Source organism: Cetorhinus maximus, chromosome 5 (assembly GCF_964194155.1).
Source record: "Cetorhinus maximus chromosome 5, sCetMax3.hap1.1, whole genome shotgun sequence".
NCBI lineage: Eukaryota > Metazoa > Chordata > Chondrichthyes > Lamniformes > Cetorhinidae > Cetorhinus > Cetorhinus maximus.
The window spans coordinates 174530492-174544741 of NC_135883.1; the positions used below are offsets into that span (position 1 = coordinate 174530492).

At 45.2% G+C, this 14250-nt stretch overlaps 1 protein-coding gene across 1 annotated transcript in view; it reads left to right on the top strand.

Annotated features, from left to right (window-relative positions):
- Positions 1 to 14250, top strand: part of LOC144681154 (dynein axonemal heavy chain 6-like) — a gene marked incomplete at its 3' end in the record, with an annotated part of 934896 nt that overhangs the window by 265396 nt on the left and 655250 nt on the right. The window contains exon 27 of the mRNA XM_078542881.1: positions 7107 to 7160. Coding sequence (XP_078399007.1) covers positions 7107 to 7160 — 54 coding nt within the window. The remainder of the gene's footprint in view (positions 1 to 7106; positions 7161 to 14250) is intronic.

Sequence of the window (14250 nt, forward strand, 5' to 3'; positions counted from 1 at the left end):
AGGCGGAGGGGCATGTTAGTGGGCTGGTGAAAAAGGCATATGGGACACTTGCCTTTATCAATCGAGGCATAGATTACAAAAGTAGGGAGGTCATGTTGGAGTTGTATGGAACCATGGTGAGGCCACAGCTGGAGTACTGTGTGCAGTTCTGGTCGCCACATTATAGGAAGGATGTGATTGCACTGGAGGGGGTGCAGAGGAGATTCACCAGGATGTTGCCTGGGATGAAACATTTAAGTTATGAAGAGAAATTGGATAGACTTGGGTTGTTTTCGTTGGAGCAGAGAAGGCTGAGGGGCGACCTGATCGAGGTGTAGAAGATTATGAGGGGCATGGACAGGGTGGATAGGGAGTAGCTGTTCCCCTTATTTGAAGGGTCAGTCACGAGGGGAAATAAGTCAAGGTGAGGGGCAGGAGGTTTAGGGGGGATGTGAGAAAAAACTTTTTTTACCCAGCGGGTGGTGACGGTCTGGAATGCGCTGCCTGGGTGGGTGGTAGAGGCGGGTTGCCTCACATCCTTTAAAAGGTGCCTGGATGAGCACTTGGCATGTCATAACATTCAAGGCTATAGGCCAAGTGCTGGTAAATGGGATTAGGTAGATAGGTCAGGTGTTTCTCACGTGTCGGTGCAGACTCGATGGGCTGAAGGTCCTCCTCTGCACTCTATGATTCTGTGATTCTGTAAATGCCTAATAATGAGCATGAAACCATTGTTGGATTGTAATAAAACCCCATCTGGTTCACTAATGCCATTTAGGGAAGGAAAACTGCTATTCTTACCTTGTCTGGCCTACATGTGACTGCAGACCCACAGCAATGTGGTTGACTCTTAAATGCCCTCTGAAATGGCCTAGCAAGCCATTCAGTTCTCATGGGCATTAAATGCTGACCTAGCCAGTGATGGCCCCATCCCATGAACAAATAAAAAAAACTACAGCATTTCACTAAGGCTCCTTCAACGGCACCTTCCAAACCTGTGACCTTTACCACCTAGAAGGACAATACCACCGGTAAGTTTCCCTCCGTCACATACATTATGACCTAGAAATATATCTCCATTACTTCACTGTCAATGGGTCAACATCCTGGAACTCCCTCCCAAACAGCACTGTAGGTGTCCCTACACCACATGGACCATGTTATAGAGTTGATTTTCCAGGCAACTTTTCTTGGTGGAAACATTGAACTTTATTTACAAGTCGGCAGCAGCAGCTACATGTGTGCATCAAACTCTATAATGAAAGAAGAACTCTCTCCTAGAAGTTCCTCGTGCTGCTAACTCATTGGTTTACCCAGATCATGTGACCTTACAACACAGGATTATTCCTAAAGCTACAGTCCTACGTTTATCAAAACTAGAATTATTCAGTGTGTACCGACTACAAGATGCACTGCAGGAATTCACCAAGGCTCCTTCATCAGCTACTATCTAGAAGGATAAGGGGAGCAGATAGATGGGAACACTACCACCTGGAAGTTACCCTCCAAGCCACTCACCATCCTGACTTGGAAACATATCGCCAGTCCTTCACTGTCGCTGGGTCAAAATCCTGGAACTCCCTTCCTAACAGCACTGTGGGTGTACCTGCACTACATGCACTGCAGCGGTTTAAGAAGGCAGCTCACCACCACCTTCTCAATTTAAAAAAAAATTCCTCCTCCTTTAATTATTCTGTACATTTTGCATTTACAAGGATATTTACCTCACGACATTACAATATTTACAAAGTTCATGAAATTACAAGTTCAGTCTTTCGGGTGGTTTCCTGATCCATGTGGAACATTGTAGCTGCACAACTTCTGATTCTTTTGCAGGAACCACATTCTCTGGAACCACATTAACATCTGGTACCCCATGAGGCACAGGCTGTTTAGTGTCCGCTCTGACAGAGACATCAGGCATGTCTATCCTTGGTTGAGCAACTTCAACAGGAACCGCAGGTTCAGCAATGGTTACAGGTGGAACATCGTTTTGATAGGTTATCTCCCTTCTTCTTAAATGATCTACATGCTTACGGGTGATCCGGCCCTGCACTTCCACGTGGTGCAACAATGGTCCGGTCACAGAGCTTACTTTACCAGGTAACCACTTCGGTCCTCCACTGAAATTCCTTACATATACTGCTTCTCCAACAGTAAAATGATGCTCACGACTATGCAAAACATGAGTCGCTTTTTGGCTCTCTTGACATTTCTCCACCTTCCCCTACAAATTGGGAAGTATTAGGCTTAGTCTTGTTCGAAGATGGCGCCTCATCAGTAATTCTGCAGGTGTTGCTCCTGTCATAGTGTGGGGGGGTTGTTCTGTAGTGAAATAGAAAATGAGCAAGTCTAGCTTCCAAGGATTCACCTGTTAACTTTTTCATTCCCACCTCAAAAGTTTGTACTGCTCTTTCCGCCAGTCCATTAGATGATGGATGGTATGGAGCAGTCTTCACATGGCTGATACCATTTAGGCTGACAAATCTTTGAAATTCAACCCTAGTAAACACAGTACCATTATCTGAGACGATTACTTCTGGCAATCCATGGATAGAAAAGCTTTGGCATAGTTTTTCTATAGTAGCGCCTGATGTTGGCGACTTAACCTCATCAACGTCTAACCCCTTGGAATGAGCATCTATAATCAGTAGAAACATGGTTCCAAGAAAAGGACCAAAGTAATCTATGTGCAATCTCACCCAGGGTCTACCAGGCTACTCCCATGGATGTAATGGGGCTGCCACCAGCAACCTTTGTAGCTGTTTGTATTGCACAGTGTTTAACCACCTTCTCAATATCATCTTCCATCCTTGGCCACCAAAGATAACTTTGCTCTATCGTCTTAATTCTTGAGATTCCCGGATGGGTACTGTGTAACCCTACTAAGAGTGGTTCCCTTCCTTGTGAGAGAACTACTCCTCATGCACCCCATAATATAATACCATCTTGACTGCTCATTTTGTGTCTTCAGTTGAAAAATGGTTCAATTCATCAGAGACTGGTTCCTGGGACCATCCATGTAACACTTGGTCTGTCACTTAAGACAAGACCGTTCTGTTGAAGGGTCATGTGGACTCGAAACATCGACTCTTTTCTTCTCCACCGATGCTGCCAGACCTGCTGAGTTTTTCCAGGTAATTCTGTTTTTGTTCTGGATCATGATTCATCCAGTTTCTTATCTGCCTGGCATAGACTGGTGAGGAATCCAGGAAATTCATCAGTAATGCGACCTCTTGGGGAATTGGCACTTGGTCATTGTCCTCTTGCAAAGGAAGGTGACTTAGGGCATCAGCATTGGTTGTATGAATCCCTGGTCAATGCACAAAAGTGTATTCATATGCCGCTAAAATTAGGGCCCATCTTTGAATTCATGCAGACGCTATGGGAGGGATAGCCTTTTTCTCGCTAAACAGACCCAAAAGTGTTTTGTGGTCTGATACTATCATGAAATGTCACCCATGCATGTATTGGTGGAATTTTATTACACCAAAAATAATCGACAGACCTTCCTTTTCAACCTGAGAATATCCTTTTTCAGCTGTGGCAAGTGTCCTAGATACATAGCCTATCGGCCCCTCTGCACTGTCGTCCATCTTGTGAGATAGTACCACTCCCACTCCATAGGCAGATGCATTGCAGTTTAGCACCAATTCCTTTGTCAGGTCGTGGTGCACCGACAAATTTGAAAAGTGCAAGAGCTGTTTTACTTTCATGAAGGCTCGTCTGGGGGTGACTTCCAAACCCAACACTGGTTTTTCTTTAGCAGTGAATGCAGAGGGGCGAGAACCGTTGATAAATTTGAAATTGGCCATAATGATTTACCATCCCTAAAAATGATTCAGAGACGTTCTTGGGTGCAGGTGCTTCTCTGATTGCTTTAACCTTCTCTTCAACAGGGTGTAATGCTTGGGCATCTACCCTGTGGCCCAGATAAATGACTTCATTTGCCTGAAAAGTGCATTTTCCCTTCTTTAGGCATACCCCTGCTTCTAAAAATTGCTTCAGGACTTCCTCAAGATTAGCCAAGTGTTCCGTTTCCATGAATCCAGTTATTGGTACGTCGTCCAGGTAGACCACAACTTGTAGCAAGCTCCCCATCGCCTTCTGAAAAATGGCACAGGCCAAAGAAACACCGAAGGGCAGGATAAGTATTGATATAACCCTTTGTGGGTGTTTATGGTCACAAATTCTTGGGAGGCATCATTCAGTTCCACTGCTGATATGCATGACTCATGTTAAGCTTTGTATACATTGTCCCTCCTGCTAGTTTGGCATAGAGGTTTTCAATCTTGGGAGTAGGATATACGTCCAGTTTGGCTGCTTTGTTGACCATTAGTTTATAGTCTCCACAGACCCGGATGGTCTGATCTGGTTTTAGGACAGGGACTATGGGTACTGCCCACTCTGAGAAGTGAACCGCTTGTATGACACCCAGCCTCTCTAGCCGGTTCCACTCAGCATCAACCTTCTCTCTCAGGGTGTATTGTACTGGTCCGTGCTTTCAAGAAACGAGGAGTTGCTTCTGGGTCTACGTAAATCCTGGCCTGCAGGCCTTGGATTTTTCCCAGTTCATCCTTGAAGATGGTGTCATATTTTTTTAGCAGCTCTGGTAGTCCTCCTGCTCGTAACTGGAAGATTTCGGACCAGTTTAATTTAATCTTTTTCATCCAATCACGCCCGAGAAGGCTTGGTCCTTCACCTTCAACCACAATCACCGGTAGCTGTGCTGTTTGATGTCTTTAATAAACAGGTACTCTGGTGATACCTTTTACCTTGATTTCTTCGTCTGTGTATGTTTTCAACTTGGCAGAAGTTTGTTCCAGATTTAATTGTTGAGGACATTTATTTAAATATCTGAAAGTGTTTTCTCCTACTATAGTGGTAGAAGCACCAGCATCTACTTCAATTTTTAAGGGTTTACCATTCACTTGCACTGTGACAGTCATTGGTCCTCTCTTCCCAGCTTTCATGTTGAATAAGGAATAAATGTCAGAATTGGTTGTCTCTGGCTCTTCCACACAATATACTTCATTGGACTTCGTTTGTGGCCTGGAAGAATTAATCTCGCTTTGCAACGTTTCAATATGTGCCCACCTTTGTGACAAAAATAACACTCCACCTTTTTAAATTGCCAATCGTTAGGAGTATTATTGTTTCCACGTTGATAAAAATTAGTTTTTGAATTTGCTGTTTCCTCTAATTTTTCGGTTAGCGGGGGCTGTTTCCTGCTCTGTGGCGGAGTCCCGGCATTTTGCACCACTGTTGGCTGACAGTTCCCACCAAACTAGGAGAACGGCACAATTTTGTGCACCTTGAATTGCTTTTGAATCCCTTACAGCACTTTCCATTGCAAGTGCTATTTCTAATGCTTTCATAAAATCAAGATCCACTTCAGCCAGCAATATTCGCTGAATAGCATCCACTTGCTCGCCACAGACCAAACAACCCCTGAGCACATCATTCAGGGTTTCACTGAAATCACCATATTCCATTAGTTGTTTTAATTTCGCCACGTAGGTAGCAATGGTCTCCTCCAGGGCTCTATCCTGTGAATTGAACCTGAACCTCTGCATTGTGACTGAGGGCTTGGGTTGAAAATGTTGCTTAATGAGGTTTACCAATTCACTGAAGGGCTTTGAATCAGGGGCACTGGGGGCCGTCAAGCTTCGAATTAAATTGTAGATCTCGCTCCCACAAATACTCAGAAGAATCGCTCTCCTCTTTTCCTCTCCCGTTATTTCGTTGGTTTGAAAGTGGAACTCAAGACATTCTATATATTGAGATGAGTCATCTGTGGCTGGTTCAAAGTGATTGATCCTGCCAAACTGTGGCATCTCGGATAAGTATATCTTCCTTTCTTTTTAATTATCCTAGACACTCACAATCACTGGGCAAGGGACAGCACTGGATCTAGTCTATCCTTGTCACCAGCTTGTTATAGAGTTGATTTTCCAGGCAACTTTTCTTGGTGGAAACATTGAACTTTATTTACAAGATAGCAGCAGCAGCTACATGTGTGCATCAAACTCAATAACTAAAGAAGAACTCCCTCCTAGAGGTTCCCCGTGCTGCTAACTAATTGGTTTATACAGTTCATGTGATCTTACAACACAGGATTATTCTTAAAGCTATGGTCCTATGTTTATCAAAACTGCAATTACTACAGACTGCAACAACTGCTGACCTAGCCAATGTAGCCCACATCCTGTGAAAGAATACACAAAAACAAACTCCTGGGTGTAAGTCTTCCCCCCCAGCTTCTCCCCTCTATCCTCACTCTGTTATTTTCTGTTGCCATCTCTCCACAGTAAAGGTGTGTTTGCATTCCCTCAACCGCTCCCCATCACTGTCTTGAAAATTTACATGAAATCACATTACTTTATGTCCAAAGCTGGTGACAATAATATTGTCATTAATTGCAGCATCATTTAAGTAGTTTGACAAGACTGTGACTGGCCTTCCTTATTAATTAGCAGTATGTATTCACTTAGTGAACAAATGGGTTGGGTGGATGGATGAGTACCTCTGGCAGAAGCCGAGAGACAATGGTGCTGCCTCAGCCTGTTGTAGAACTAATGACATGAGATGGAAACAGTGATGCTGACACTGTGGTTCATACATTAGACTGCTAATGCCATTAGCCTTTGCATGGAATGTGACAAGGCTGGAACAGACAGCTGCTGCCACCTCTAGCCACCAACTTCTCGAACCACACATTGTGCTTTTCCTGGGGCTGATTATTGTGTTGGGTATGCACTGATTCTGAACCTCTAACACTACTGGAAGCAGATGGATGGATATGTGGAAGGTGTGCAGGGAAAGAAGATGCTCCCCCTCTCAGCCTCTCAGTCGCCAAATCCCACTGGCCCATCCAAGAAGTCAGGTGGGAAGGAGGCATGGTGAAGTTCTTAAGATGGGAGGGCCTCTAAAATGCCTGTAGCTTGTCATGCATTATCCAAATAACTCAAACCCAGTACCATTCTAATAAATCTCCCCAGCAATTCCCCAGGCCTTCTAAAGCGTGGAACCCAGAATTGATCATCGTACTCCAGCCGAGGCCTAACCAGTGATTTATTTATAAAGGTTATAACAATTTGACACTCAGATGTGATTCTGTTTTTCAGGCTCTGGGAAAGCACTGTGTTGTCTTCAATTGCTCTGAAGCTCTGGATTATAAGGTAAAAATACTCGACTACATTTACTGTAACAAATAGCATAGGTTTTATCAGTGAATTAAACAACCTCATCTGAACAACTCAGTTGACCTTAACTTATCTCAGTCAGTAATCTGACTCAAGGGCATCTTAGTAGACTAAATCAAGTTGACACGTGACCTGGTGCACTGCCTGTCATCTCGAAAGCCAGGATTTGTTTGCAGCTCATAATGTTGGGATGAAAATTGCCTTTCTCAATCTGTCTCCCCTTCTCTCAGCTGGTTGTTATGATGGCTGGCATTGAAAGTGAATGGTGTGATGAGGGTTGTACCAAGGGAAGATTGGACAGCCTGGGCTTGTTTCCATTGGCGTTTAGATGAGTGAGGGGTGATTTCGTTGAAGTATACAAGATCCTGAATGGCCTTGACAAGGTGGATGTGGAAAGGGTGGGTGAGTCCAGAACTAGGGGGCATTGTTTTAAAATTAGGGGCCGCCCTTTTAGGACAGAGATGAGGATAATTTTTTTCTCTCAGAGGGTTGTGCGACTTTGGAACTCTTTGCCTCAGAAGACGGTGGAGGCGGGGTCACTGAACATTTTTCAGGCAGAGATGGATCCTTTCTCGGCAAGGGAATCAAATGTTATTGGGGTTAGATTGGAATGTGGAATTCAAATCAAAAACAGATCAGCCATGATCTTATTGAATGGTGGAGCAGGCTCGAAGGGCTGAATGGTCTACTCCTGTTCCTATTTGTTATGTTCTTATGTACCTGTCCTGGGAGTGTTTGATAGGGACAGTGTAGAGGGAGCTTTCCTCTGTATCTAACCCCGTGCTGTACCTGTCCTGGGAGTGTTTGATGGGGACAGTGTAGAGGGAGCTTTCCTCTGTATCTAACCCCGTGCTGTACCTGTCCTGGGAGCATTTGATGGGGACAGTGTAGAGGGAGCTTTACTCTGTATCTAATCCCGTGCTGTACCTGTCCTGGGAGTGTTTGATGGGGACAGTGTAGAGGGAGCTTTCCTCTGTATCTAACCCCGTGCTGTACCTGTCCTGGGAGTGTTTGATGGGGACGGTGTAGAGGGAGCTTTCCTCTGTATCTAACCCCGTGCTGTACCTGTCCTGGGAGTGTTTGATGGGGACAGTGTAGAGGGAGCTTTACTCGGTATCTAACTCATGCTGTACTTGCCCTAATGTGACTTTGCTTACCATGATGAATATGAGAGCTAGAGAAAATGAAAAATATGTGTGAGAGATGGTGCAGCCGAAAGCACCCAACGTATTTACAGCAACAGGATAAATTGTCAGATTGCACATAAAGGATTGAATTTTGTGCCAGCAGCAGTGACCCCGATGAAGGGCTGGAAAGCTGAGAGTAATCTACCCCAGCCATTTCCAGGAGCCCCAACACAATTCTATGCCCATCAGTCAGACCTAGGCAAGTGGAGTCGGGTTCATTGGGGCCAATCAGGCAGGTGCCGTTGAGGGTGGTTGGGGAGGGGAATCATTGGTGGGGGGAGGGGGGGTTGCTGTTTTAATGGGGGGTGGGTGCCTCCATGAACCACAGAGGACCAGGAGGACCCCCCCACCCCCACCACGTGAAGAGCTTGCGGGAAGGCCACCATATTTTATGGAACATTAGAATTACCAGCAGCGTTGGTATTATTATATCGCTTTAAGAGAGGTATGCTAATGAGAAGTAGTCAGCATGTAAACCAAGTGACCAGCAGACATTGTGCTGAGGAGTTTCAGTTTAACTAGCAGCATGTGGTGTGAAGTACTTGCAGCTACACTTTCCTATTAACAATAGCTGTTGAATCTTTATAGTAAGTCTGTCTGCTGAGCAATCCTGTACTACATCTTGGAATTGTATAAAACACTAGTTAGGCCACAGCTGGAGTACTGAGTGCAGTTCTAGTCACCACGCTATAGGAAGGATGTCATTGCAATGGAGAGGGTGCAGAGGAGATTCACCAGGATGTCGCCTGGGCTGGAGCATTTCAGCTATGAAGAGAGACTGGATAGACTAGGGTTGTTTCCCTTAGAGCAGAGAAGGGCTACAGGGGGACCTGATAGAGGTATACAAAATTGTGAGAGACATAGACAGGGTAGATAGAAACATAGAAAACATAGAAAATAGGAGCAGGAGTAGGCCATTCGGCCCTTCGAGCCTGGTCTGCCATTCATTATGATCATGGCTGATCATCCAACTCAATAGCCTGCTCCCGCTTTCTCCCCATATCCTTTGATTCCTTTTGCCCCAAGAGCTATATCTAACTCCTTCTTGAAAACATACAATGTTTTGGCCTCAACTACTTTCTGTGGTAGCAAATTCCACAGGCTCACCACTCTCTGGTTAGAGAAATTTCTCCTCATCTCAGTCCTAAATGGCCTACCCTGTATCCTCAGACTATGACCCCTGGTTCTGGACTCCCCCACCATCGGGAAATCCTTCCTGCATCTACCCTGTCTAGTCCTGTTAGAATTTTATAGGTTTCTATGAGACCCCACCTCATTCTCCTGAACTCCAGTGAATATAATCCTAATCGACTCAATCTCTCCTCATATGTCAGTCCCGCCATCCCAGGAATCAGTCTGGTAAACCTTCGCTGCACTCCCTCGATAGCAAGAACAATAGAGGAAGATACTTTTCCCCTTAGCGGAGGTGTCAATAACTAGGGGGCATAGATTTAAGGTAAGGGGCAGGAGGTTTAGAGAGGATTTGAGGAAAGATTTCTTCACCCAGAGGGTGGTTGGAATCTGGAACACACTGCCTGAGGGGGTGGTAGATGCAGGAACCCTCACAACGTTTAAGGAGTATTTAGATGAGCACTTGAAAAGCCATAGCATACAGGGCTATGGGCCAAGTGCTGGAAAATGGGATTAGAATAGATAGGTGCTGATGGCCGGCATGGACACAATGGGCCAAAGGCCCTGTTTCTGTGCTGTATAACTCTATGACTCTATGACTCTATATTCAAATAAACCGAATCTACATTTAGTGATCCAGCCCTGTGTGAGATTGGTAAACTTGTGTTAAGCAAACATAGAAATACCACAACGGGTCAGTCAAGTCCCTTAAGTGACCTTTTATTGTCCACTTAAGGGCCTCAGTTGGCCTCTGGGCAAAAAACAATCCTCGACCTTCCCACCCTTGATTGAATTGGACTTAGGAAGGGGACAGGCATTCCCACTTCCCTCCACCTTCCCTCATGATTCTATGCTCTTCCCCCTCCCCCAGCCCTTGCTACCTGTTCCCAAGGGCCGGATTAAATGCCCCCCAAATTATTTTTGTTTTCTGAATATGTGGGAATTATCTTGTGACAAATCAGGAATTCACTGGAGCATGCGATTCAATAATAACTAATTATTAATATTTGGCTGCTTTTCACAGTGTCAGTGAAGCGAGGCCATGACCTCTGGTCTTTTTAAAGATCCGCATTGAGGTGCTGCTGTTTGGGTAGGAGGTTTGAAAACATTACCTCAAACTGTTTGGATTTCTTAATAAATCTAGGTGAACAAAGATCATGTTTATCACTGTTCTGTGTTCTCAGCAAGAGGTGGGTGGGTGGATTCTCCCTCACATCTGCCAGAACTTCAATGGGACAACTGCAGAAACCTTAGCAAAGCTTCTGTTTCAATGGCCCTTCCAGCGCATATGTTGGAGAATTCACCCTGAGTATCGTCACCTCGATTCGGCCTGTCAGGGGCTTTTATATGGTGGTGCATGATGCACCTTGTTTGGGTAGATTGGAGGCAGCTTTGTTCAGCATCAAACTCATGTTGTACTTGCCTCCACACATTGACGTCTGGGAGTCCCATGCTGCTGACGCTGGCTAAAGCCATGAAAAATTAATCCATTCATGAAGTATTAGCTTCCCTAACCATGATTTGTCAAAACATTAATCTCATAGAGTCATAGAGGTCTACAGCACAGGAAAAGGCCCTTCGGCCCATTGAGTCTGTGCCAGTCAAACAAGTACCTAACTATTCTAATCCCGTTTTCCAGCACTAGGCCCATAGCCTTGTATGCCATCTCCACCACCTCCCCACAGCATCCATCCCTCCATCTAGGAAAAAAGAAGTGATGAACCAACCTAAAACATTGCTTAAGATGCTGAAATTGCAGTATCTTGCACAGCTGTTTCTGCTTACGTTCAGGTGCATCAAAGAGACTGAAATGCTGATGTTGTAAATGTTAAAAAAAGGAATTCCTGTCCCACTTTCATTGTTTTACTTTGCTTACTGTTGACACACTCTCTCCAAGTGCCTGACTGTTTCTCAAGCTCATATTTCTCAATCTGTGCTGCAATGAAAAATTTAATTGGAGTCATGATTTGGAATAAAGTGTGATTCCTGCAGGGTTGAGAGTCTGTCCCTGATACTGCTGCCTTTTCTCATAGTAGTTTTAAAATTTACATATGAGCATAAGAATTATGAGCAGGAATAGGCCACTCAGCCCTTTGAGCCAGCTCCGTCATTCAATAGGATCATGGATGATCTGATTGTAACCTCCTGTCTAACCCCGATAACCTTTCACCCCCTTGTTAATCAAGAATCTCGCTAGCTCTGCCTTAAAGATATTCAAAGACTCTACTTCCACAGTATTTTGAGGAAGAGAGGCAGTGGCATAGTGGTATTATCACTAAAGTATAGAGTACAATTATACTAGGATAATGCGCTGGAGTCCTGGGTTCAAATCCCACCTTTGAATTTAGTAAAAATCTGGAATTACAAGTCTACTGATGATATGAAACCATTGTTGATTGTTGTAAAAACCCATCTGGTCCACTAATACCCTTTAGAGAAAGAGATCCGATGATGACCTTACCTGGTCTGGCCCACACCTGACTCCATATCCACAGCAATGGAGTTGACTCTTAAAAATCTTGCTCAGTTGTATCAAACTGCTAAAAGGATTGAAACCAGACAGACCACCTGACATTGACTGAGGCAGCAGAAATGACAATGGCCGGCTCACAGACAAGTCTCATAGCCATGCATGTGGAATTATACATTATCTCTCATGTCCCAGACGCCACCATCATCATCCCTGGACATGTCCTGGCCCACCACCAAGACAAACCAAGCAAGAGATGGCATAGCGCACTGGTGTACAGTTGGGAGGGAGTTGCCCTGGGAGTGCTCAACATCGACGTGGGACCTCATGAAGTCTCAGCATCAGGTCAACCATGGGCAAAGGAACCTCCTACTGATTACCACGTACCGTCCTCCCTCAGCTGATGAATCAGTGCTCCTCCATGCTGAACATCACTTGGATGAAGCACTGAGGGTGGCACCGAATGTACTTTGTCCATCACGAACAGTGGCTCGATAGCACCACTACAGACCGAGCTACCTGAGTCCTAAAGGACATAGCTGCTAGACTGGGTCTGCAGCAGGTGGTGAGGGAACTAACAAGTGGAATAAACATACTTGACCTCATCGTCAACAACCTGCCGGTTACAGATGTGCCTGTCCATGACAGTTTCAGTAGGAGCGACCACTGCACGGTCCTTGTGAAAATGAAGCCCTGTCTTCACATTGAGGATACCATGTTGTGTGCCACTACCACCTTGTTAAGTGGGATTGATTTCAAACAGATCTAGCAACTCAAGACTGGGCAACCATGAGGTGCTGTGGGCCATCAGCAGCAGCAGAATTGTACTCGAACACAATCTGTAACCTCATGGCCTGTCATATCCCCCATTCTACCATTGCCACCAAGCCAGGGGATCAACCCTGGTTCAATGACTGAGTGTGGCATCAATCAGCCCTAGCAAAACTGGAATCAATGAGAGTCAAGGGGAAAACTCTCCCCTGGTTGGAGTCTTACCTAGCATGAGGGAAGATGGTGATGGTTTTGGAGGTCAATCACCTCAGCTCCAGGACATCACTGCAGGAGTTCCTCAGGGTAGTGTCCTAGGCCCAACTATCTTCAGCTGCTTGATCAATGACCTCCCTTCCATCATAAGCTCAGAAGTGGGGATGTTCGCTGATGATTGCACAGTATTCAGCACCATTCATGACTCCTCAGATGCTGAAGCAGTCCATGTCCAAATGCAGCAAGAGCTGGACAATATCCAGGCTTGGGCTAATAAGTGGCAAGTAACATTCACACCAGAAAAGTGCCAGGCAATGACCATCTCCAACAAGAAAGAATCTAACCATTTCCCCTTGACATTCAATGGCATTGCCATCACTGAATCCCCCATTATCAGCATCCTGGGATTTAATATTCACCAGAAACTGAACTGGACAAGCCATATAAATGCTGTGGCTACAAGAGCAGGTCAGAAGCTAGGGTTCCTGTGGCGAGTAACCCAAAATCTGCCCATCATCTATAAGGCAGAAGTCAGGAGTGTGATTGAAAACTCTCCACTTGCCTGGATGAGTGCAGCTCCAACAGCACTCAAGAAGGTTGACACTATCCAGGACAAGCAGCCCGCTTGGTTGCCCCATCAACAAACATTCACTCCCTCCACCAATGATGCACGTGTGTACCATCTAAAAGATGCAATACGGGAACGCACCAAGGCTCCTGAAAAAGCACCTTCCAAGCCTACGACAACTACCATCTAGAAGGACAAAGGCAGCAGATGCATGGAAACGCCACGGCCCACAAGTTCCCCTCTAAGTCATACACCATCCTTACTTGGAAATATATCGCTGTTCCTTCACTGTCGCTGCATCAAAATCCTGGAACTCCCTCCCTAACAGCACTGTGGGTATACCTACACCACATGGACTGCAGCAGTTCAAAAAGACAGCTCACCACAACCTTCTCAAGGGCAACTAGGGATGGGCAATAAATGCTAGCCCAGGCAGTGACACCCACATCCCATGAATAAATAAAAATGAGTTCCAAAGACTCACGACCCTCTGAAAGAAAAAAGTTCTCCTCATCTCTGCCTTAAATGAGCCACCCCTTATTTTTAAACAGTGACCCCTAGTTCCAGATTGTCCAACAAGAGGAGACATCCTCTCCACGTTCACCCTATCAAGTTTAGAAGAGTAAACTCCAGTGGATGCAAGCCTAACCCGTCCAACCTTTCCTCATATGACAAGCCGCCAAATCTTTGTACACATCTTTGCAGACTCATTTAACCTATCTATAC